General features: G+C 43.3%; 1 protein-coding gene across 5 annotated transcripts in view; it reads left to right on the top strand.

Annotated features, from left to right (window-relative positions):
- The window catches only part of kidins220a (kinase D-interacting substrate 220a), a 47,150-nt gene that overhangs the window by 5,451 nt on the left and 18,620 nt on the right, over positions 1-23,079 (top strand). For all 5 annotated transcript variants that reach the window (XM_015969972.3, XM_015969971.3, XM_015969970.3 and 2 more), the window contains exons 2-23: positions 2,105-2,261; positions 2,477-2,575; positions 3,195-3,293; positions 4,284-4,382; positions 4,660-4,758; positions 4,896-4,994; positions 5,895-6,092; positions 6,179-6,277; positions 6,410-6,508; positions 6,617-6,715; positions 6,797-6,974; positions 7,090-7,254; positions 7,350-7,529; positions 8,777-8,942; positions 9,469-9,620; positions 11,686-11,786; positions 11,983-12,168; positions 12,243-12,383; positions 13,142-13,379; positions 13,468-13,559; positions 17,034-17,178; positions 18,704-18,866. In XM_015969972.3, coding sequence (XP_015825458.3) covers positions 2,130-2,261; positions 2,477-2,575; positions 3,195-3,293; positions 4,284-4,382; positions 4,660-4,758; positions 4,896-4,994; positions 5,895-6,092; positions 6,179-6,277; positions 6,410-6,508; positions 6,617-6,715; positions 6,797-6,974; positions 7,090-7,254; positions 7,350-7,529; positions 8,777-8,942; positions 9,469-9,620; positions 11,686-11,786; positions 11,983-12,168; positions 12,243-12,383; positions 13,142-13,379; positions 13,468-13,559; positions 17,034-17,178; positions 18,704-18,866 — 3,029 coding nt within the window. In that variant the 5' untranslated portion in view covers positions 2,105-2,129. The remainder of the gene's footprint in view (positions 1-2,104; positions 2,262-2,476; positions 2,576-3,194; positions 3,294-4,283; positions 4,383-4,659; positions 4,759-4,895; positions 4,995-5,894; positions 6,093-6,178; positions 6,278-6,409; positions 6,509-6,616; positions 6,716-6,796; positions 6,975-7,089; positions 7,255-7,349; positions 7,530-8,776; positions 8,943-9,468; positions 9,621-11,685; positions 11,787-11,982; positions 12,169-12,242; positions 12,384-13,141; positions 13,380-13,467; positions 13,560-17,033; positions 17,179-18,703; positions 18,867-23,079) is intronic.

Genomic DNA, 23,079 nt, shown 5'->3' with positions numbered 1-23,079 from the left:
ACCGCTGTTCTCAGTTTGTCTGCTTTAGCCGACAGTTTCTCCCTCTGGTTTGTCTCTGCTCTCCGGTACTTGCAGGAAACTCATAACTTTATGGTTCTGGTCCATCATAAGTAGAACTATAAACATTTGAAGCTTCCTCTGCGTCAGAGCCGACATTAGAGTTCATATTTTTCACTGGATTAAGCTAACAGGACTCCCTCAGCTGACGTCACTTGGTTTGGCAAAAAACATTTTTCTCACAAAAATGACTCTTAGCTTCAAAAAAGCTTGACCTCAAAAACTGCAATCATCACATATTTAGATTAGCAGAAAATGAGTTAAGCCTGACAGATTTAGCTGTCGGGGGGTGGGGGTGGGTTGCGCGCTCTGTCCTGCAGTGCTCCTCCATGAGAGCGGGGATGGGGGTGGGGGAGTTGCACATGCTCCACTGCTGTTTCTCACCAGTATCAGCTGATGGAGGGCTCTAGTTTTGTTGCGTAGTTCGTGTCAGCGGACACGGTAGGGTCGGGGAGGGGGGCGGGGCATGGTGCTTAGCCTGGCGGGCTACTAGGTTTACAAAGCACTGGGGGAAACCCTGGATTAGGGATGTCCTGATACAACTTTTTCACTTCCGATACCGATATTGCAGTCTCCAGTACTGACTGATACCGATATCAATCTGATACGATATCAGCACAAATCATACATTTACCTATTTCGAAATGTGGAATGTATGAAAGGCTTGATCAAGAGAAATTACTCAATCTGAGAGAAAAGAAAAAGCTAATAACAGTAAGTATGAAAAAAAAGACAATTTTTTCTTAACCATTGCTTGCAAAAATGCTTATATTGGAGATTTTTGATGCCGTCAGATATAATCTGATATAGGGATGAGCGAGTACACCACTATCTGTATCTGTTCCACCAACTAAATTATCTGTATCTGTACTCGGAATGGGTGTGGCATACCCCGGAAGTGGGCGTGTTTTAACCGGAAGTGGGTGTGGTTTGCATCAATATATTATTTTAAGTCTGAAATTGATATGGAATGATCAGAAGTTGATTTGTGTATTGTTTATTTGAAAACTATTTACAGAACAGCCTCAGAATTGAGATTAAATATTTTTGATCACAATAGTAAAGAAACTATTACAGAACAAGTGTTTCAATAAAATCAGAACATTAATATTTAAGTGCATGGATCAATACATCTGAACTCATGCAGTAGGAACTGGGAAATATGAAATGCTAGAACCAGACACAACTTTCTATTTTTTATTTTAATTTGATTAAACAGATTTTTTTCTTAGCGTTCTTGGCATTTTGCCCCACACAAAGTTAAACAAAACAATGTTGATTAAGGTGTGTGTGTCTGAGAGAGATGGAGAGGGTGAGAGGGAGAGAGATGGAGTTAAAAAAAAAATGAAAAACCCGACCGGAGCGGAGGTAGTGAGTGACTGATGCAGCATGTCAGCTCTGTCTTGTCAAATGCACCATGTAAGTTACGACAAAAGTAACTTTAAATATTCAACCGAAAAAGAGGCGAGCTGAAGAAAACCTAGGGAAAACTGAAGAAACGTGAGCAACAGTGAAACAATCACAGCGAGATCCGTTACTGTCTGTGTGTGTGCGTGGATGAGCCGGACGGCCTGCGCTCCCGGCCGGCTAGAGAGTTTTGTGTGTAGGGAGGGGCGGGCGCTCTATGTGACTGGCCAATCACAGAGCGTGAAGACAGTCTGTTACCCAATGAGGATTTTCCTTCAGCACGATTACAGATATTTACGAGGTTTACTCATTTCATGCTCGTATTCGTCAAAAATGCTTTATCCTTACCGGATACTCGTCTGAAACGAGTATCCGGCTGATACACTGTTTTTGGGCTGATATCGATATGGAATTACTTCCGATATTGGAACGGGACATCGCTAATTTAGATGATAGCTCTGTTTTGACTATACCTTTAGAAAATGTTTAGTGTTTGAATAGGTAAGATTTTGCTTGTGAGTTTATTTAGAAAATGCTGATTTTAATCCACGTTAATAATACAAGCACACCACGCCCGCTAACAGCGCCGTTTCTCTTTAACTTGCTGTGAGTTCCTGTTTGTTGTCCTCCTGCTTCACAGCGGTACAGGTGGTCAGCAGGCTGTCATGGATACCACCACTTCCCTGAAGATGACCTCTGTGACCGTCCAGACTCTGTTTGGCTATGTAGAGAAGGAGGACCTGGCTTCTATCAAGGCCCATTTGGACGAGTTCCGAGATGTGGACTGCAGGAGCGATGTAAGTCAGCCCCCTGTTGGTTTAGGACAGTCATGGAGGATTGTGCAGTAATAAAAGGCTTTTGGAGATGGGGCAACAAGAGTTCAGTGGGAAAAGAGATTTGGGCTTCAGAGGTACACTACTTTAGTTAATTTGTACTATGAATTTAACTGTTGAGGATTTAGGTTTTATGACAAAATAGGAACATAAAATTAAAAGTCTTTTTCTGTTTTCAGAATGGACAGACTCCCCTGATGGTGGCGGCAGAGGTGGGCAGTCTGGAGATAGTGCAAGAATTAATCAGGAGAGGAGCTTGTGTTGACATGGATGACGTCGTAAGTTTGCAGATTTATTATACTGATCACACATGTGAGGGCGTTCAGCATCAAAGCGCTAATGGAAGAAAACAGCGCTGTCATAGTGACCACATCATCTACCTAACAAAGACGACGTAACTAGTGGCCAGGATGTTCCATCTTGCTGAACTCGCCACACGCGGCCTCAGTCCTGGGTTATTATGAGCCATAATGACACCTCATTACACACGTTTACCTTCACTCTGCTCACTAAATGACAGGATCTGCTCACTAGCTGACACGCTGTGTCTTCGGAAGCCAGCCCCTACACACACGCACACACTCACGCACTTGTATGCACCCTCCCACATCAGCACACACACACACCTCTTATTAGCATCCTGCAAACGTAACCTGCTATTACACACGGCACACTCAAACCTGGGCTCTCGCAAAAGAATAGAAGAGAAGCTTTAGATTCCTTAGTCACTCTTGTCTTTTGTACCAGCGGACTTTCTTGTCTATCAATGCGACAACAAGTCCCAAAGAGCACCTGGTATGACCAGCTGGTAGGTATGGTGGTGTGCCCGGGTGCTGCTCTGACTGATGACTTGGGTTTGGTGTCCGATGGGGAGTAACAGGTTGAGTCTTTGTGCAGGACTGCTGGACTGCTCTGATCTCAGCAGCGAAGGAGGGACACATCGAGGTTGTGACGGAATTGCTGGAAAACAATGCTAACTTGGAACACAGAGATATGGTGAGTGTAATCTAATACTAATGTTTGTTTATTATAAAAACTGTAGTGTTGCATGAAACTCTCCAGTGTCAATCAGGTAAAGGAGACACTTTCTGAGAAAGAAGCCTCTGGTTTACGGACCATTACATTTGTTAGTATCCATTTTGCCTTTGTTGGGGTTTTATTTCTCACTCAATAATATTTACCTTCATGTTATTGTAATATTAGCGGGGCATAATAAGGTCCAAGAAGAAAGAAATGGGAGCAAATCACGAACCAGTCGTGTTTGACCAACGTAAATGCTTCAACTTTGTAAGTTTTAACTCAAGCCGTGGTTCAGCTGGATGTTCTAGTTGCCAGGAAATGGGCATAAAATGAAATTAGTTTCTGTCTAATGGCTCCTCTCTAAAAGAAATTGAATTTTCTGAGCTCTGGTTGCGTTGGGATCTCATCGTGGGATGTTGTTGCATTTGATCTGGACTTTCAAAAGACAGACAGGCGCTTTTTACGAAACTATACTAATTTTAAAACACATGCTAGACTACTCAATATCTATGAAAATACACTTATATACTTTCTGGGACTAACTGTCTCCTTGAGTAAAAATTTCACTGGAAAAAAACATTCTGTTGTGAGTAGAAACAAGGAAAATGTATATTTTGTCTTTTAATGGTCACAAACACAGTCTGGGTGTCAGGTGACTCATTACAGTTCAGGGTGTGTCTAAGCTGTCCAGGAGAGGTCCAAAACAAGTCATCGCTGTCGGATTATAATAAACAACGTTGTGCGTGATTCTGCTCACTCACTGGAAAGTGTGTCACGTTATCCATAAATAGCACATTTCTCTGCAGCTGCCCAGATGCGGCCTGTCCTGTAAGCCTTAAATGTATTACTTCTATCCCTCCCATTGCACTTTATTGATATAAAATTACACCATGGTCCTTGTAAGTATGCATGCATGTATGTTTTAGAGAGTCTGAAAACTAAACAAACAACTCTTATTCTTCTCAGGGAGGATGGACGGCTCTCATGTGGGCAGCCTACAAAAATCGGACAGATGTGGCCCAGCTGCTTTTAAAAAGGGGGGCTAACCCTAACATCACTGGACAGGTACTTGTAGTCGAAATGAGCTCATGCTTAGCTTCTGTTGGTTGTGAGACTCGTGTAAAGCTTTGAAAAATCAAGGACTTATTATAAGAACAAACAAACAAACGTAATTTTGTAGAAACTAGAATTTTAAATGGTTTAAATGGGGAGTAATCGCCGTGGTGCACATGTAACTAAATGTAAATGTTTCCTGCTGTTGAGGCTTTTGTGAGACTGCAGGCCTAACACTGATCATTAGTTACAGTCAGCATGACCTCACCGCTGTCCTCTGGTCCAACAGTACAGCGTCTACCCCATCATCTGGGCGGCAGGTCGGGGCCACGCAGAGATTGTTCATCTTCTGCTGCAGTATGGAGCCAAGGTCAACTGCTCCGACAAGGTACCTACGCAATGACAGATGTTTACTTGTTTTTAATCACACAGTCTGTTTTTGTTATCTTTACATGTTTTAAAAAAATTCTTTATGATAATGAAATCTTTGGCACTAAAGTCTTTCGTTTCTAATTTTCCACACAGTATGGCACCACTCCTTTGATCTGGGCAGCCAGAAAGGGCCACTATGACAGTGTGATGCACCTCTTAGCCAACGGCGCTGACGTGGACCAGGAAGGAGCTGTAAGTTGGTTGTAAGGTTGGGTGATTGGACGAATTTATCGACCATCGGTGATAGGCAGAGCGCTTCGTCGATCGTTTTTATGAACGATATTTTATTTATGTCTGGGAATTGGTCTTGTGGATGGGACATTACAAACTTATGTCAAATTAGCGTCTTTTCGAATGTGGATGGGGAAGAAAAATAGAATATTAGTCAATTTACATTTTGAAACTGCAGTTTGTAATGTTTTCCAAATTGATGGCATTTGTTTTTTCTAATGTAAAATTTGCAAAATATTTGTGAAATAAATTCTGATTTTACAGCTTACAGTCGCAAACTCAGAAGGAATGACTTGATGTCATCTGATGACGCTGTTTGTTTTGGTGTTAAGACCCACACACACACACACACACACACACACACACACACACACACACACACACACACACACACACACACACACACACACTCGCACACACTATCAAATTCAGTTCAATTCAATTCATAAATACTTTATGGGAAATTGATTTAATCCCAGAGGGAAATTGATTGCAGTTGTGACGTTGTGCAGCTGCGCTCCTTCCAGCCGTATTCCATCTGTTCTGACAAACTGAATGATGTAGCTGTTCTACATGCAGCATCAATAATCAGATAGATGTAGTTAATGCTGCAGAAACAAGTATTTGTGTGTGATTACGATCCAGAGTCTCAGGAATAAATGGTCACTAGCCACCAGCAACTCCCAAAGCTGCTGAAACGTGTCAGAAAACATTTTGTTGCTGCTAAGAAGCTCATGGATCCCTGACTGTGTGTGTATCATTTGAAAACAAACACATCTTTTACATCGATTGACATCAAAGGGAAACCGATGTTTAAACAACCCGCACGCGTACGAGCCACGTCTTTCTTTGCTCCCACAGAACTCCATGACAGCTCTGATTGTCGCCGTCAAAGGTGGCCACACCAAGGTTGTCAAGGAGCTCCTGAAGAGGAACCCGAACGTGAACATGACAGACAAAGATGGAAACACGGCCCTGGCTATTGCTGCCAAAGAGGGACACACTGAGATTGTGCAGGACCTGCTTGATGCTGGCACTTATGTTAACAACCCAGACAGGGTGAGATGATTTATAACCTCATCAGTCTGCTGTTGGACACCAAACGGGTAAATTATGGCTTTTTGTCTTTTTATAAACGTGTTCAGAGTGGAGAGACTGTTCTGGTTGGAGCAGTAAGAGGAGGTCATGTTGAGATTGTTCGGGCTCTGCTGAATAAATATGCCGACGTTGATGTTAAGGGCCAGGTAGGCGTTGCTCTATGTCTTTCTTTGACATTTACACTCCAGCAAATGTAACGTTTTCCTGATCAACATTTATTCATTTATAACAAATGTAATTGTTTATTAAGGATGTTTGCTTCATCCTTTCCTCTTCAGGATGGAAAGACTGCCCTCTACTGGGCAGTTGAGAAAGGTAACGCGGTAATGGTGAGAGACATCCTGCTGTGTAACCCTGACACGGAGAGCTGCACCAAGGTACATTTATGAATTTCTTCCTTTATGAAACTTTTTTTGCATTAATAGTAAATTTACTGATGGTTTAAAATGTGTTTTAACTGAATTTCTGCTTTGTTTGTCATGCAGGAGGGAGAGACCCCCCTTATTAAAGCTACAAAAATGAGGAACATAGAAGTAGTGGAGCTGCTGCTGGATAAAGGAGCCAAAGTGTCTGCGGTGGACAGGGTACGTTTACCAGACTGAGCTCATTTCTTCAAAGTGTTTTCACTTTTGCTAATCACAAAGTTTGGTGTTTTATTGAACCAGAAAGGAGACACTCCTCTTCACATCGCCATCCGCGGACGAAGCCGAAAACTGGCTGAGCTGCTGCTGAGGAACCCTAAAGATGGCCGCCTGTTGTACCGGCCCAACAAAGCTGGAGAAACTCCGTACAACATCGACTGTACCCACCAGAAAAGCATCTTGACACAGATATTTGGAGCCAGTGCGAGCCATTTCTTCAGTTCATTCTAAAATCAGAGTGACCTCTTGTGGATTTGAAACTCAAACATATCAAGTGATTTTATTTGAACTCTGTCTGTGCTCTTTATCTTTTGCAGAGCACCTGTCCCCGACCGAATCAGATGGAGACATGCTGGGTTATGACCTGTATAGCAGCGCTCTGGCAGACATTCTTAGCGAGCCCACCATGCAGCCACCGATCTGCGTCGGCCTGTATGCTCAGTGGGGAAGCGGCAAATCATTTCTTCTCAAAAAACTTGAGGGTGAGTCTTTGAAGGAGGAGAAATGTGCTCTGAACTGCACCACATCTCTGTCCGTGTTCTCACGTCTCCTCTCTCGCCCATCCCTTGCTCATCAGATGAGATGAAGACATTTGCGGGACAGCAGATAGAGCCGCTGTTCCAGTTCTCCTGGCTGGTGGTCTTCCTCACTCTGCTCCTATGTGGCTCTGTCTCCGTCGTCTTGGGTTTCACTGTTAATCCCAAGTTGGCAATCGCGATCTCCCTCAGCCTCCTCGCTCTGCTCTACATCTTTTTCAGTAAGGAAACAAAAGGAGCTTCATTGTTATTTTATTTTAAACTAAATATACTTTTAAATAGATGAATAAATACTGACACTCCCTGAACTCACTAGAGCAGTGGTCCTCAAATAGTGGCCTGCGGGCCACGTCCAGCCTGCGAGCCCTCTCTTTGTGGCCCCCAAACACCGCACGCACCCCCTCACCCCGACGGCCGACCAGGAGGTGTAGGATAGATGGAGCTGAGGAAAATAATCAAATAACCAATGCATGAGATGCGGGCATTCTGCATCATAGAAGAGTACCATAATCAATTATAGTGGAATGTAGTTTTGTTATTTTAACGGCGGTACCAGCGTAACATCCAGATCTGTCAGAGCGGTGTTCTCCACATTTACCGGGTAGGAATCTTTGGTCCGCCTTTATGTGGTACTGCAGGGCTGAGCGCTGGAGTTATAACCTGAGACCGAACCCGAACCGAATCAGCCCGACCGGTTCTGAACTATTTGGGCCATGAATTGTGTTAATTGAGCGGGTTGTTGCGTGGCGTGCTCCGCTTGCTCGATCAGCGACTGAGAGAGAGAGAGAGAGAGAGAGAGGATCGGAGAACGCTCCTCCAAACATGCGTTATTATTTTCATAATTTCATTATTGTTTCTCCTGGAAGAGCTCAGTCAGACCGAGTGCTGTGATGTCGGGAGGTCAGGTCTTGGGGAGGGAGCGGGGTCAGTGACGGCGGCTGCAGCGTAACCTGTCTCTTATTTAGGGACACGGAGAAGATAAAGGAGAGAGGAATAGAAGATAGAAGTTTTTGTTCCACTTTATTCTTTTGTTTCATGATGATAAACTGAGGTTAAATTCAGCTTAAAGAGAAACTGGGACGAAGCTTTGGTTCATTTTAAGTTACAGGAGGTCTTCTTCCCTATCTGCTCGTCCAGAGACAGCATGGACATAAAGGTCACATGGTGAGGGTCCCACAGGACAGGTTAGTGCAGTCACACAGCCGAGCAGGAGGGGGACAGGTGTTGTCCTTCTTTATATTGCAAGCTATGTGCATGACAGCCAGGCATCCAAGCAGCAGCCCCCTACCCCCACCCCGTCCGGCTCTCTTGCTTCTGGGTCTTTTTTGTGAGTGGCCCTTGGACCATTATAATTGAGGATCCCTGCACTAGAGGGTGCCATTCCACTTCTCAAGATCACCCTGATGTCCTCAATTGAGATTCTTACTAAATATTTAAATGTGTTGCTCATGTATTTTTGTGTTTCCAGTGTTGGTTTACTTTGGAAGCCGACGTGAGAGGGAAAACTGGAACTGGGCGTGGGTCATCAGTACCCGCCTGGCCCGCCAGATCGGTTACTTGGAGCTGCTTCTCAAACTGATGTTCGTAAACCCGCTAGAGCTTCCTGAGCAGACGACTCGAGCCTTACCTGTCAGGTGATGAATTATAGAAAAGCTCTTACAGAATGTTAACATTTAACCGTGCTGTTAACATTCTGATTTATTGTAAAATGAAGCACTACACTGCAAAAAACAATTTTAAAGAAAGTAAAAAAAAGTTTATATATATGTGTGTGTGTGTGTGTGTGTGTGTGTGTGTGTGTGTGTGTGTGTGTGTGTGTATATATGTCTTTGATCTTAAAAACAATTTTAAAGAAAGTAAAAAAAAGTTTATATATATATATATATGTGTGTGTGTGTATGTCTTTGATCTTAATTTTAGTTTTAAAAAGAAAAAAACCTTACCTGCAAAACAACACTTTAAAATAAAGTAAACATTATGTTTTTATACGCTGTTTTTGCGAGGCAAAATTTCTAAAAGCATACCTTTTTTTTAATTTGTTTTTTGCAATATTAGCACGAATTCTCAAAAGTACAATTTGTGTGTGTGTGTGTGTGTGTGTGTGTGTGTGTTTTTGTTTACCCAAACTAAAAGTTTCAGTTTTTTTCTCGTGTTACACAGATTTTTGTTCACAGATTATAACCGTCTGTCCAGCGTTGGGGGGGAGACCTCCTTAGCTGAAATGATCGCCACGCTGTCGGATGCCTGTGAGAGGGAGTTTGGCTTCCTGGCCACCAGGCTTTTCAGGGTTTTTATGAATGATGAAATTAAAGGTAAGCACACAAATCCAGATGCTTTACTGCTGCTATAAAAAAATCAAACATTTGACACTTAAACCAAAGAATGAATAAACGTCAATAACCCAAACACATAATCACAAATGATGAAACTTTGCTTATCTCTGCAGAAGGGATAGGGCGTAACATACGTAGTGTTATTCTTACTTATTCTTGGTCTTGTTCTAGCAGAGGCAATAAAATAGTGTTGGGCATCGTTTGATTTTGAACGATTCCGATTCTGATTCTGATTCCTCGTTTTGATTCCGGTTCCTATCGATTCCCGATTCCGATCTTCCAAGACATGACGTGTTTTACATGAGCCAGCCAACCACAGGTCCTACTTGCTGAAATAATCTTAACTTCAACATGAATTTTAATTCTATGAACAATAAGATCGCCTTCATTTAGACAAAAACATGTTTTGGAGAAAAAAAGAATAAGACTTGCAACACAACCAGAGTGTTTGATTCTGACCACAACCAAAGTCTGGAAGAAGTCTCAGGGTTGAGAGGCTAAATGTCTCCAACAAATCCAGAAACGTCCAGCTGTTTCCAGCTGAAACTCTCAGGATGACCATGTCCAGGATGACTGAGAACTACACCTCCATGCTGCAGCAGCATTCAGTCAGAACAGGAAGTGAAACTTAATTGTAGCTGCTGTCAGTAACAATCTAACAGATTTTAAACATTAAAACTCAACAGAAATGGTTCAGAAAGGAAATTTCACAACTTTGGTTGTGGTTTATTATTATTATTATTATTATTATTATTATTATTATTATTATTATTATTATCATTTATTGTGGCAGAAGCTGGTGTGGTCCACCACAGAGAAAGCTTCTCTAGCACGATGACTTTAATTATTCTACAGGTTATTGTTCAGCCTTCTGACGCTCTCACACACACACACACACACACACACACACACACACACGCACACACACACACACACACACACACACACACACACACACACACACACACACACACACGAGTGTTGGTGAGCGGCTGCGTCTGACTGCTGACGCTCCGTGTTTGTTTTTATTTCTGCAGTGAGACAAACTCACCTCACACCGTCCAGAGTTTGTTCTTTAAAGCTTCTATTGAGTCCTCCGTGTTGACGTCTTTTTGCACGTTTCCTCTACGATGCAGGAATTAAAGTTTACATTACGGAATAAAAGTTTGGCAGACACATTTGATTATATTTGGGCGCTGCGCGCCGGGTGGGGGTAGGGGGGACTCGGTGCTGCACACAGAGAGCTGGTGTGATCAGCTCTGAAAAGCGTTGATCACAATTTGCAGATCACGTTTATTTTTCACGGTGATTGGTGGCGGATTCCTCTTCCGGTCGGCATACTAGGAATTGAAACTAGGAACCGAAATAAAAAACTTTGAACGATTCCGGGAAAAACTAACAGACAGTCCCGGTTCCAATCGATGCTCGATGCCCAACCCTAAAGGCAAACCTTTTTATTTTCAGCATTTCTTTTACTATTGTACATACATCTAATTATAATGGCACATATTAATAAAATATTAGTTAAAGATAAACATATGGATGTGTTTTGCTGAAATTCTGGCGATACGAAATGTATCACAATACAATATATCACGATGTATTGCGGTACATTCAGTCAGACGTTATTAGCGATTTTTTTTACTGAATTTTTTGTAGGAATATTCCATAAACAGTCCAAACTGATAAGTTTAACATGAGGTATCTCAACCATAATAGAAGGATTTACATTTCAATGGTGGAAACAGAACCTACTGCACACTGCTGCCAACTGGCAGTCGGCGTTTGAATTGCACTAAGAAAAGAAAATGCACAAATGTTTGCATGTAAATTCTTCCAAAAATCAGATACACGGCTTTTGAATATCGATATAATATTGCAGGACAAAATATCACGATATATTGCCATATTGATATTTTCTTACATCCCTAGAAAATAGGGATCTATCTAGTCTTTCTGGTATAATTTTAAAAGGCGTGTAATGTAAACAGGAATTGACTACTTGATGTGTATCTGTCTAATTTCACTACTTAATTTTCTTCAGGTCAAAAGTGGAAGAAGACTTGCTGTGTTCCCTCCTTTGTGCTGTTCTCATTGACTCTTGGCTGTCTGATCACAGGCGTGGCCCTGTTGGCCATCTTTAAGGTAAGGCAAAGCAAAAACAAATTGTTAGATTTATTTTAAACCTTCCAAAGAAGAACTGTTCACTTCATTTTTCTTTAAATTGCTGTAAGTTGTATTTTTTTGAGTGTGTCGATGAGAATTAAATGGTAGAAACAGCAAAGTTTCCCTGGAAAGTCCCAGACTTTTAATTTAACTGAGTCATTTTTGGGTTTTTCAGGTGGACTCCAAGAATCTAACGGTAAATGCAGTTCTGATAGCCATGGCCAGCGTGGTAGGCCTGGCTTTGCTGCTGAACTGTAAGACCTGGTGGAAGGTAGCCGACTCTGTCCTCCACTCCCAGAGGAAACGGCTGCACGGCGCTGCCAACAACCTGCATAAGCTCAAAAGTGAAGGATTTATGAAGGTAGATTCATAAATGGATGTTGTTTTCGCCGCTAACAGGACCGTAGCTTTACTTGTGTTGTTATTTCCTTTCAGGTCCTGAAACATGAAGTTGAGATGATGTCAAAAATAGCCAAAACGATCGATGGCTTCACTCAGAACCAGACACGCATGGCTGTCATCATCGACGGGCTAGACGCCTGTGAACAGGACAAAGTGCTGCAGATGTTGGACACAGTGCGTAATGTGAAATATGATCGACATAACTGTACTTTAGGACTCCTATATTAATAAAACATTACAGCAGAATGGGACTCTTTTTGCTCACGCATCTGTGTTGCAGCGTAGAAACTTTGGTGCTACTAGCTGCTTCAAGCTTAGGTTTATCCTTCCAAATTCTGTAATAAAATGTCCTCCTGCTAAATGTTAATTGGTGATATAATCCCTGGCAAGATGGCAACCCTCTTTCTGCTTTGATTCTCTTCATGCCTCATTTGAAAATCCAATTTTACTTGGATCTTTAATGTCGTCAGCCTTGATGGAGACATCATGAGACCTCCTCGGTTTGTAGCGATGACAGCTGCTTTGGCAGGAGAGCTTCATCGTCCTGCGGGGTGAGCCCGAGGGTTCTGGACAGGGTTTAACAAACCATGAAGGCATGCAGCGCTAATCGATCTCCTGTGACTCTTGGACAATGTTGCTTTGTTAGCAGAGTGGAAATCCCCTGTCCCAGTCAGGTCTTGCTAGAGTCATTAAGTTTCAGCATTACAGCTGACTGTTTCCTGTAGCGGTTGAGTCCTTGACTGATTACTTTGAGAAGTTTTACGCTGACACTTCAGTAGTGGATCTGCTGTGCTACAAACTCAGGGTCTAATTTACAACGTTGGCTCTTAACGCTCTGCCAGGTGCAACAGGTAGATGTTCAGATGAGTCATGCAGTGTGAAGGTTTAAATGCTCATCATGTACTTACTTTTAGTTCCTTTACTCTGTCTAGGTGAGGGTACTCTTCTCGAAGGGTCCTTTTATCTCCATCTTTGCCAGCGACCCCCATATTATAATAAAAGCTATTAACCAAAACCTCAACAGCGTGCTGAGAGACTCGAACATCAACGGGCACGACTACATGAGAAACATCGTCCACCTTCCCGTATTCCTCAACAGCAGAGGGCTCAGTCGAGCCAAAAAACTTTGCATGGCACCCTCCAACAACGGAGAGGCTCTGCCTGCTGAAGGTAAGGATGGCCCTCGTTTTTGAGTATTATTTTGGCGTCTTACCATTTTTCTCATTCCTGATTGTAATTTTGTCTTTCTTGTCCCTAGGATGGCCTGAAGACCCAGACAGGAAGGTGTCTCAGAACAGTTTGTCCCAAGAGCAGGGCAAGCTTGGCAGCAAGAATGCACTAAACCGACGGGTAATTGGTGCTAAAGTCGACCCTTTTATTTTTGTAAATGCCAACGTAGCCGGCGATGTTCTGTTGTGGTTCTGAAACCAACCTGGTGTTGGCAGGCGGTGCATGGGGCCATAGTACAGACAGGGGACATGCATAGATGAAAACAGAGAGGTGCTCGGTGTGCGGCCAAGGTTCCTGGTGTAATTGATGTAATGGCTGTTTATCCTTCCTGCTGTGTTGCCACAGCCTAATGACAAGGCCTAGCAGCAGTGGGTCCCTGTGACAAAACACTGGCACCAGTTCTGCTGGCAGGAGGCTAAGTGACTCTGCTGCTTTCACTGATGCATCCTCCCCCCTGTGAGATCCCCCCCCCCTCTTTTTTTTTCCTTTCTGCCTTGTTTGTTTGTTTGTTTGACATTTGCTTGTACCCCATGTTTATCTGGTTCCCTCAATTATTGCTGTTGGCCCTTTTACCATGTCAGAGGATTCTCTTTTTCTGGGGGAAGCTAGATCTTGGCAGGAGGGCTTGTTTTTCTACAAGTGGAGATTAAAGTGAGGGCAGGAGGGGGAAATCAATTAGTGGCTTTTCATTTTCTTGTAACTTATTTATTTATTTTTTTTATTTATTTTTACTGCAGGTATACTAGACTGATCATTTATTTTTGAAAATAGGTAATTCCATCTTCATAAACCCAAAGATGGTTGTAATGGTGCGTTTATAACACTGACTGTTTAGGTACTATAAATGAAAAGAAAGCCCCGTGGAAGCCTCTGTGTGACAGACCTTTGCAGATCTGACTGAGTGGTGGCCATGTGTTCGGTCTCCCTGAGAAATGGGTCATAAGACTGGTATTATAACTTCAAAGTTGCCCAATAGCCTCCCATTGGCTCACGACCATGACAGCTGTTTGATATCACCACAGCTGTTCTCCTGTAGATCAGTGTCAATAGCCGACCCATGTCATGACTCTGTGGCTTTGGACACTGGCTTTTAGTTACTTCTGTATGTATTACGGCTGGTTCTTATGGCAAGCCAGAACCGCCAAAATACGCCACTTCTCCCCGCAGCTCGGCGCATCTTTGTCTGATCGCGGCTTCTGTGTGCTGCACGGGCTGACGGCTTGTGGGGCTCTGGGATGGAAACCTTTCCACCCGGTTCTCCCCAGCGGCAGCTTTGTGCATCTCAGATCGCAGCGGCGCTTGTCTGCTGTGCGGCTGCCGGCTTGTGGAGGTCTCAGAGGCCTCTGTGTTCCAGCCGGTTTTACCCAGCTGTCAGCCCGGCGTATCTCTGACTCAGAAGCTCTGGTGTTGTGCACAGTTAACTCCGGTTGTAGCTAGGTTGCTACCTCCGTTAGTTTAGCTCCCACCTCTGCATTAGCTTTGGGTTAGCTTCAGGTTAGCTTGTAGCTAGTTCGACCGGGTGTCGTCATTCAATCCCAGCCTTACAGCCCCACCCTCAGCTCAACCTCTCTTCCCTTTTATGGAATTGTCTGGGCTTGACGGAACCTGTGACACGGTCAAAATGGCGGTGATGGCCACCTCCCAATTTATCAGAAAAACTTGTTATTGAAGTCTATGGAAACCCATTGTCCATATATTTATGTCGATGATGTATTATGACACATTCAGAGATGTTATCTAGAAACGGGAAGCTCCTTTTATCCACTACAGATCCTAAAAGCTACCAGCTTTAGCTCAACTCTGAACTGGCTCACTTCTGGATCCTGAAACAGGAGCGGGAGAGCTTTCTTCCCTCAGAGATCGACTCCCAGGGCATTCTGATATGAGTGAACTTTGTCTTTAAAGAACGTTTGAGTTGAAAGAGATCCAATAATTCAAAACCACATTTATCTTGGTGAATATAGGCAGTTTGGGGTGTCACATGTACCTTACCAAAAAGCCTTTGCCTACTTTCCTGTGCATATTCATAATGTTGTAATGGCCGCAGAGAAACGGTTCGCTCTCAGAAAAGCTAGTTTAATACATCTTGAGATTAAATGCACTTGAACGCAGAAACTTTATTGTTGTCGACTTAATGCTAATCACCAAAAAATGCTACTCCTAGCTAAAGCTAACCATAGCCCGAGCTACTGCTAATGACCTTGTTAGATGAGAGGAAAACAGCGAAGAATGTTGGAGCTCACATGTAACGTTCCAGGATGTTCTGGGAACATCCAGACTTTAAATGGTAAGTGGCCTGTATTTGTATAGTGCCTTTGTGGGGTTCTACAACCCCCCAAGGCACTTCACAACACAATCAGTCATTCACCCATTCACACGCTGGTGGGGATGAGCTACAGTGTAGCCAACGCTGCCCTGGGGCGCACTGACAGATGCGAGGCCTGCTGAACACTGGTGCCACCGATCCCTCCGACCACCACCAGCAGGCAAGGTGGGTTAGGTGTCAGACAGCTCATTCTGGCAAAGAGGGTGAGGTAAACCAGCCTTTTCATTGTAGGGCTTTGATATGGGTTTTTTGGGCCATTTATCAGAGGCTCCCTGGCCATTTTGAGCCCCAACAAAAGTTTCATGTGCTAAATAGAAGCTCAAATGACGTTTTGTAATACAATTACACCTAGGGCACCTTCAAGGTGGACGGCATGAATTTCTAATGGTTTTATTCGCATTTGGCAATAATGAAAAATGCAAAACAATTAAAACACCTTAGTTAGTATGTCCTTAAGTTTTTCTCTAGGAAAGATGGATCTAGTTTGTGAGTGGTTGAAATCATCCTGGTTGCTAGTTTGATGTCCACAATGGGTTTCAGGCCCTTAGACTAAATGGGTTGTCTCTACCAGACTCGGTAGCTGACATGTCAGCAGGTTTGTCCTCACAACGTGGTGAAAAGAGAGCTGAGTCGGAAGGCGAAGCTCATGATTTACCGGTTTGATGTTCCCACCCTCATCTATGGTCACGAGCTTGGATAGTGTCTGAAAGAACTAGATCGTGGAAACGATGTCCAAAATGAGTTTTCTCTGCAGGGTGTCTGGGCTCTCCCTTAGAGATAGGGTGAGAAACTCCATCATCTAGGAGGGGCTTGTAGTAGATCTGCTGCTCCTCCACATCGAGGAGCTGTTGAGGTGGCTCAGGCATCTGATTATGATGCCTCCTTGTGAGGTTTTCAGGGCACGTTCACCCAGGAGAATACCTAAAGGAAGACTCAGGACACGCTGGAGGGACTATGTCTCTCGGCTGGCCATGGAACACCTTGGGAGACCCCCCCCCCCCCCCCCCCCCCCCGTTGGCGCTGGCCCAAGTAGGTAGGGAGAGGGACGTCTGGGCCTTCCTGCTTAGGCTGCTGCCCCCGCGGCCCGACCCCGGATAAGCGGCTGAAAATGGATAGATGGATTGATATTCCATATTTTAATGAGGGACCCTGGGCTCAGGAACACACAACCTCTTTATTTAGTAAAATTTGGATTCTTGATGTTTTTACCTACCTGTTTTACATCGCAGCTAGGCTGAAGTAGAATGATGAATGTCTTGTGTCTTAAGGACACGTACCGTCGTCGTCAGATGCAGAGGACCCTCACCCGACAGATGTCCTTTGACCTGACTAAGCTTCTGGTGACTGAAGACTGGTTCTGTGACATCAGTCCGCAGACTATGAGGAGGCTGCTGAACATCGTTTCCATCACAGGTAAACATACCTCTGTGTGCCGTAGCACGCTCTGATTCTGAGGTGGGATTAAACAGCAGCGTTTAATCACAACACTTATCAGTCATCACAATCGTGCTGCCTACACACAAGTGCACGTGTAGCATAGTGTTGACAAGGAAAAGATTTTTGTGATTTGATTGAGTTAAAAGATTTTATACTGTTGTAAAAGCAACGAGAAAAACTAATAAAATGTGTAAACACCTACAATAAAGAAAATACTTGTAATACATTTTAATAAATACTTAAAATTGCTCTATTTCCTAGTTTTCACAGTTTTATTAATTATTTCTGTTTCTAAATATCTGACAACTGTGGTTAATATTAAATATAGTTTTTCCTCATTAATCTGGTTTTCAGTAAATAAATATTATTCCTGAGATCATTAGTTTTTGGTTAATAGCTTATTTAGAATTATCACTTTAATAGCAAAGAAAAGTCATTCTGTCGTGTTTTACTGGTAAATAGTTCCTTATTTTACACTGTTGAGATTTTTTTTTCAATGAAATAAAGGTTTCATCATCATCAAATTTGACAACAAGCAGGAACAATGTCAACTTAGCGTGGCGCTAAATGGTTTTGGTTTCTCTTTTCTAATAAAACAGTAAAGCTAAACCTACACGTCAAGAAGACACTGGTAATATGAAAGTGAGAAACTTTTCTGGGGGGATTGTGGCGCTGTTTTTGTGCCTGAACGTCTCTTCAGAAAAAACCTAAACTTAAAACGTTCATTTTTGGGGGCTATTATCATATCTGGAGTAGGACTTGGTAATGCATCAAGCTGTGGTCTGATTGTGGTTTTTAGCTCACAGATGTAGTCATCTATCAGGCATCTGTTTCCAAATAATATCCATCCATTGTCTGAACCCTCTTTATCCACGTGGGGTTGCACGGGGGGGTGGGGTGGGGGGGTGGGGGTGCCTATCTCCAGCGGTCAATGGGCAATCAGTCGGGGTACACCCTGGACAGAGAGCCAGTCCATCGCAGGGCAACACAGAGACACACAGGACAAACACACACGCACACACACACCTAAGGACAATTTAGACAGACCAATCAACCTAGCAGTCATGTTTTTGGACTGTGGGAGGAAGCCGGAGGACCCGGATAGAACCCACACATGCACAGGGAGAACATGCAAACTACATGCAGAAAGATCCCAGGCCAGGAAGCGAACCCAGGACCTTCTTGCTGCAAGGCAACAGCTCTAACCACAGCGCCACTGCACAGCCCTTTCCAAATAATATAAATAAAAAAACCTTCTTCTTTTTTGTTCTGTGTTAGTTTCTAACTTTGTTCCAACATACATAGTTCATGTAATTCAGTGGTAAATAATGATGAGGGTGTTGGGTAAGCGCTGATTTCACACTAAACCAGACTTTTGACTGCAGTTACTGGGTTCATTTCAGTTAAACTTTTGTAAAAGTAAACAAACTTCTTTATCAAGCCACAAGATCAAAACCTAAATGTAAAAGTCAAACTAAATTTCCCGCTCTTGGGTTGATAGGACGCCTTCTACGGGCCAATCAGATCATCTTTAACTGGGACCGCCTGGCGTCCTGGATCCACCTGACGGAGGAGTGGCCGTACAGGACGTCGTGGATCATCCTCTTCTTGGAAGAAGCTGACGGAGTGTCGGATCAGGTCACTCTCAAGACGATATATGAGAGGTACACTCACACAACCACATTACTTCATTTACTGATATTTATTCTCAGTTTTTATTAAATGTATTTAAATTATACCGTTACAATAAATTCAAAAGGAGTAGAATTGTAATGTTTTAGTATTTTTTTGTTGGTCTTGTTTACTTCAACCAGCAGGTGGCAGTAGAGGATTTTGTGTTTTTACATGATCTGGTTGCATTTAGTTCAAAAGGCAGTAAGTGTCTCACTAAGTGGCAACAAGCTGTAGGGCTTTTTAACTGATCATAATCTCCAAAGCAATCGATAATATCCACACACGATTCACAGTGGAACTGCACTTGTGCTCAAATATGGAGCAGCAAATTGAAAATCCCGTTCTGTGCATGTTTAGTGTGAATGTTGACGTCTCCGAGGTCAAGAAGGCTTTTTTTAGGAGTGCAGACGAGAGGGGGAGCCTGGGAGAGCCGGAGTCTCTGGGTTTGGGAGCTGTTGTGCATCAATCTCTGGCCTTTAAAGGTTGCACTCTGTCACAATACACTAGCGCCCATGACTCCCGCGGCAGGGATGTGTCACAGACAGTCACTGTCAGCTAGTCAGCCAGCCACATTCAGCAGATTACTCTCCATCCCCCCCCAAACAGCCCTTTGCCTCATTAGGCCTTCTTTTTAGTTTGTTTCTACTGTTTGGCTTTTAGGAGAAAAAAAGTCACGTGGCGTTGGACATATATAAGGGAAGGGGCATAGCTCTTTAGCCATAATTATTGCATAAATACTCTCTAGAAACAGCCGTTTGCTTGTTTTTGACCAACATTCCTGTCTCTATCTCAGTCTTCTCTGAGCATCTTTCCAAATGGCTGCTCTGTTTCACAGCGGCTGTCGCAGTAGCCGACCTAATGATGATGACAGGAAGCTCAAACAGGCCAAACACGGAGGCCTTATCTCTCGCACCGATCTTCCGCTGATAAGACTCGGGCTTCTGTCAGAGTATCTTTTTATGTCTCTGTTCTTCTCTTCCTCTTTTTCTTTTTCTGAGGCTCTTTACGTCTATTTTGTTCTGGATGAGTTGTTCTTTTCCAGCTACGATGGACAACCTCAGGGTCATCTAACCCTCTTCATTCATGTAGCTTACCATTCGACTCCCTTATCTGGTTGTTAGCGTTAGCTCATTCGATTTTCTTACCACAGGACCAGCGTTGTTCCCATTTCAACTGTGTTCTTGTACAAATCCTCGTGCTCAGCCATTTTCACGCAGCAGAACGGCACATCCCCTGAGCGTTACTAAGTGAATATATTAGTGGTGAAGTGAACGCGGGGGTGAGTCAGCCCCTTATAGGTCAACTGTCGCCCTGCATCTCAGTCACAAGGCAACATGCTCTTCCTCTCCTCTCCTCTCCTCTTTGTAAGGCTTGCTACTCAACAGTACATAGATTACCATAAATACTATGGGCTGTAAATCACACAATTGGTGAATAATGTTGCTGGGAACAAATCTTTGTCAGAAAAAAATGAAACTAGTTCCATGGTTTTTGCTAATTCCTTCAAATGTGATTAAATACGGAACATTTTTCTTTTTTTTTTTAAACAAGCCAGTGATTAAAGTCACCTGAATCACAAGTTATATCAAAAAATTAAGTTCTCACCTGCTTTTTCCCTTATCTTACAAAAGCACAAAGGCTTTCAAAAGTACTGAGAGCTTAAAACAAAACAAATGGTTTAACTAAGAACAAAAACCCTCTATGGGCTGGGAGGTGTCACAGTCACAGATGGTGAAAAAGTGTTCTGTTGGTTTTCAAAGCCGGAGCAGAGCAGCACGGCCTTCCTAATCTGATGGAGAATGTCTAATCAGTTATTAACCTCAGAAATGTCCTTCATTACTGGTCAGACTGGTGGAAACAGCCCAGACTAACACACAGTAGCTTTAATCCAGCTGAGTGTTTGTAACACATGCTGCTACAAGCACCTCACCTAAGTCACAGTTAGGACTTTCTTTCACCAGATCCACCTCCCTGAAGTATCTGTTCCAGCTTTCATTAGACCAGTTGTGTCCAGTCCTGGTCTCGACGGCCCACTAACCTGCATGTTTGCCTGATTCCCCACCAGTGGTTGTATTAACTCTTTACATTTTGTAGAAGCCCGTTGATCAACCGATTCAGGTCAGAGAAACATCCAAAACATACGGACGGTGGCCCTGGAGGGCCAGGATTCAAAACCTCTCCATCAGGTGTTACATTTTAGTTTTTGTGTTTACATGAAGTTTAACCAATGCCATAAAGTCTCAATTCCACCAGACGTGAAAGTGTTGCGAAACGGCTGCGGAACGTACTTTGCAGCAATTAGCCGCTGTTATAGTGGGCGGGGTCCTTGCCACCAGCAGCTAAGTGTAACGTTTTGGACACGCCCCCGAAAGGGACACTATCATTAAGTTTCAAGTGTATTATTTACACTCTGCGCTTCCAAAACACATCAAACTCCACAGTTTACATCTGGCCAGATAGGAAGTCAAACACAAAAGCAGTTTAAAACATGTGGAAACTTTCAAAATAAAAGTCACATGCAGTACGTCATTGCCCATAAAACCCCCGTGGCCGATGTAAACAGAACAAAAAATACACCCGAGCTTTTTGAATACATTCAGATGCCTTCCTCTCCTTGCTTGTCATTTTGTGGACTTTTGAAATCACGTAGAGTTGCAATTCTCCTGTGATTTTGTGACCTCACAGGATCCACTTTGTGGAGTGCTTTTGCTTCCGTTTCACGTCAGATTTGCTCCCAGTTGGAGGGGAGATTGAGAATAAAACGCTTCTTTTATGTTACACACCGCTTTCGCGTCTGTAGAAACGAGGCTTCAGCATCCTTATAGAAGCTTACTACATATATAACTGGTGAAAATGTGTCATCAAATAAGCAGTCAACCGAGGGCCGACAGATTAAAGGCTCTCGTTCACTCATTATAAATCTGCTGTGCGGTGTAGAGTGACTTTTGAGCCGTTCTCTGTGGAAGAAAAGCTCTTTGTTTCAGGAAGTAGAAGTTAGCCTATGTACTGTAGTAAGAGTCAGAAAACGCCTAGGTTATTATTCATGACATCTAACATCTGATTGGCTATCACCACAAAACTCTTCCTCTGCCTCCATTCACTCAGCTGCATTGATCCTTTAGCTCTACAAATAACACAAGTCTGAGGGATTTTTGATGTCTTGTGTGAAGTTACTAATGATAATGATTAGCTTCTGCGAGCAGAGAGGCGCTCTGCTCTCTCCTAGCTGACGACAATCAACCCAGCCATCTGCGTCCGCGAGCAAAGATGAGTCCATGATTACAACTTTACAATGTGATGTAGATCTGTGTGGCTTTCTGTGACCTGAGCTATTCCCCGTCTATTTTCTTTGGCAGCTAATACCTGAAATAGGGGTAGAAGACAATTCTCGCATTCTACCTGCATCAAAATTGGGATCGTATTTCAAAGATAAAATGTAATAAACGGTTTCTCTTTGAACTTGCGCTTTAGGTTAGTAGCTGACGAAACAAAAAGGAAACAAGTTTACATGTTAGCATAAAAAACCGGTTAGCTGTGACATGCTGGGCTGGAATAAGTCAGAATGGTCTAAAGTCAGATTGGATAAGACACATTCATAACTTTCAATAGCACGACATCGGTTTGTTCATTTTTATTGGTTGTTTTTCTGTAACTGCTCGCACAGAAGAACCTCTGCCTGTAACATTAACATATTTGCATCTGGCGAAGTACGAGGGCGGGTTTTGTCAGACCATCAAAGAGTTTTTTCCTGGATGCCCAGATCCAGTTTTTAGCTCTAGAAAAAAGTATCACTGGTCCACTGAGCAGGTTTCTGCACCACTCTGACATCTGGTGCCCCGTCTGTGCCAGGATGCCCCCGCTGCACTCCGGAGTGTGTTTCTGGCTTTGCACCTGAATCTCCTGTTCGTCGCACGCACACACGCACGTACGCACACGCACGCACGCACACACACACACACACACACACACACACACACACACACACACACACACACACACACACACACGCACACTACCACCTGCTAAACATTTAGAAACACCTCGACACACCTACACACCCGAGTTTCGGCGATGCATCTTGCTGTAACGGTATTTGCAACAAGAAGTTTTCACAGTAAACTAATCACACGCATGCGGTGCATGTGCTACTCTCATACACACACATGCGTTTTCTCACACATAGAACTACCTCTCACACCAGTG

This window comes from Nothobranchius furzeri, chromosome 18 (genome assembly GCF_043380555.1).
Source record: "Nothobranchius furzeri strain GRZ-AD chromosome 18, NfurGRZ-RIMD1, whole genome shotgun sequence".
Lineage (NCBI taxonomy): Eukaryota > Metazoa > Chordata > Actinopteri > Cyprinodontiformes > Nothobranchiidae > Nothobranchius > Nothobranchius furzeri.
The sequence above is the reverse complement of the archived record's forward strand: the minus strand, read 5'-3'. Positions and strand labels throughout refer to the sequence as shown.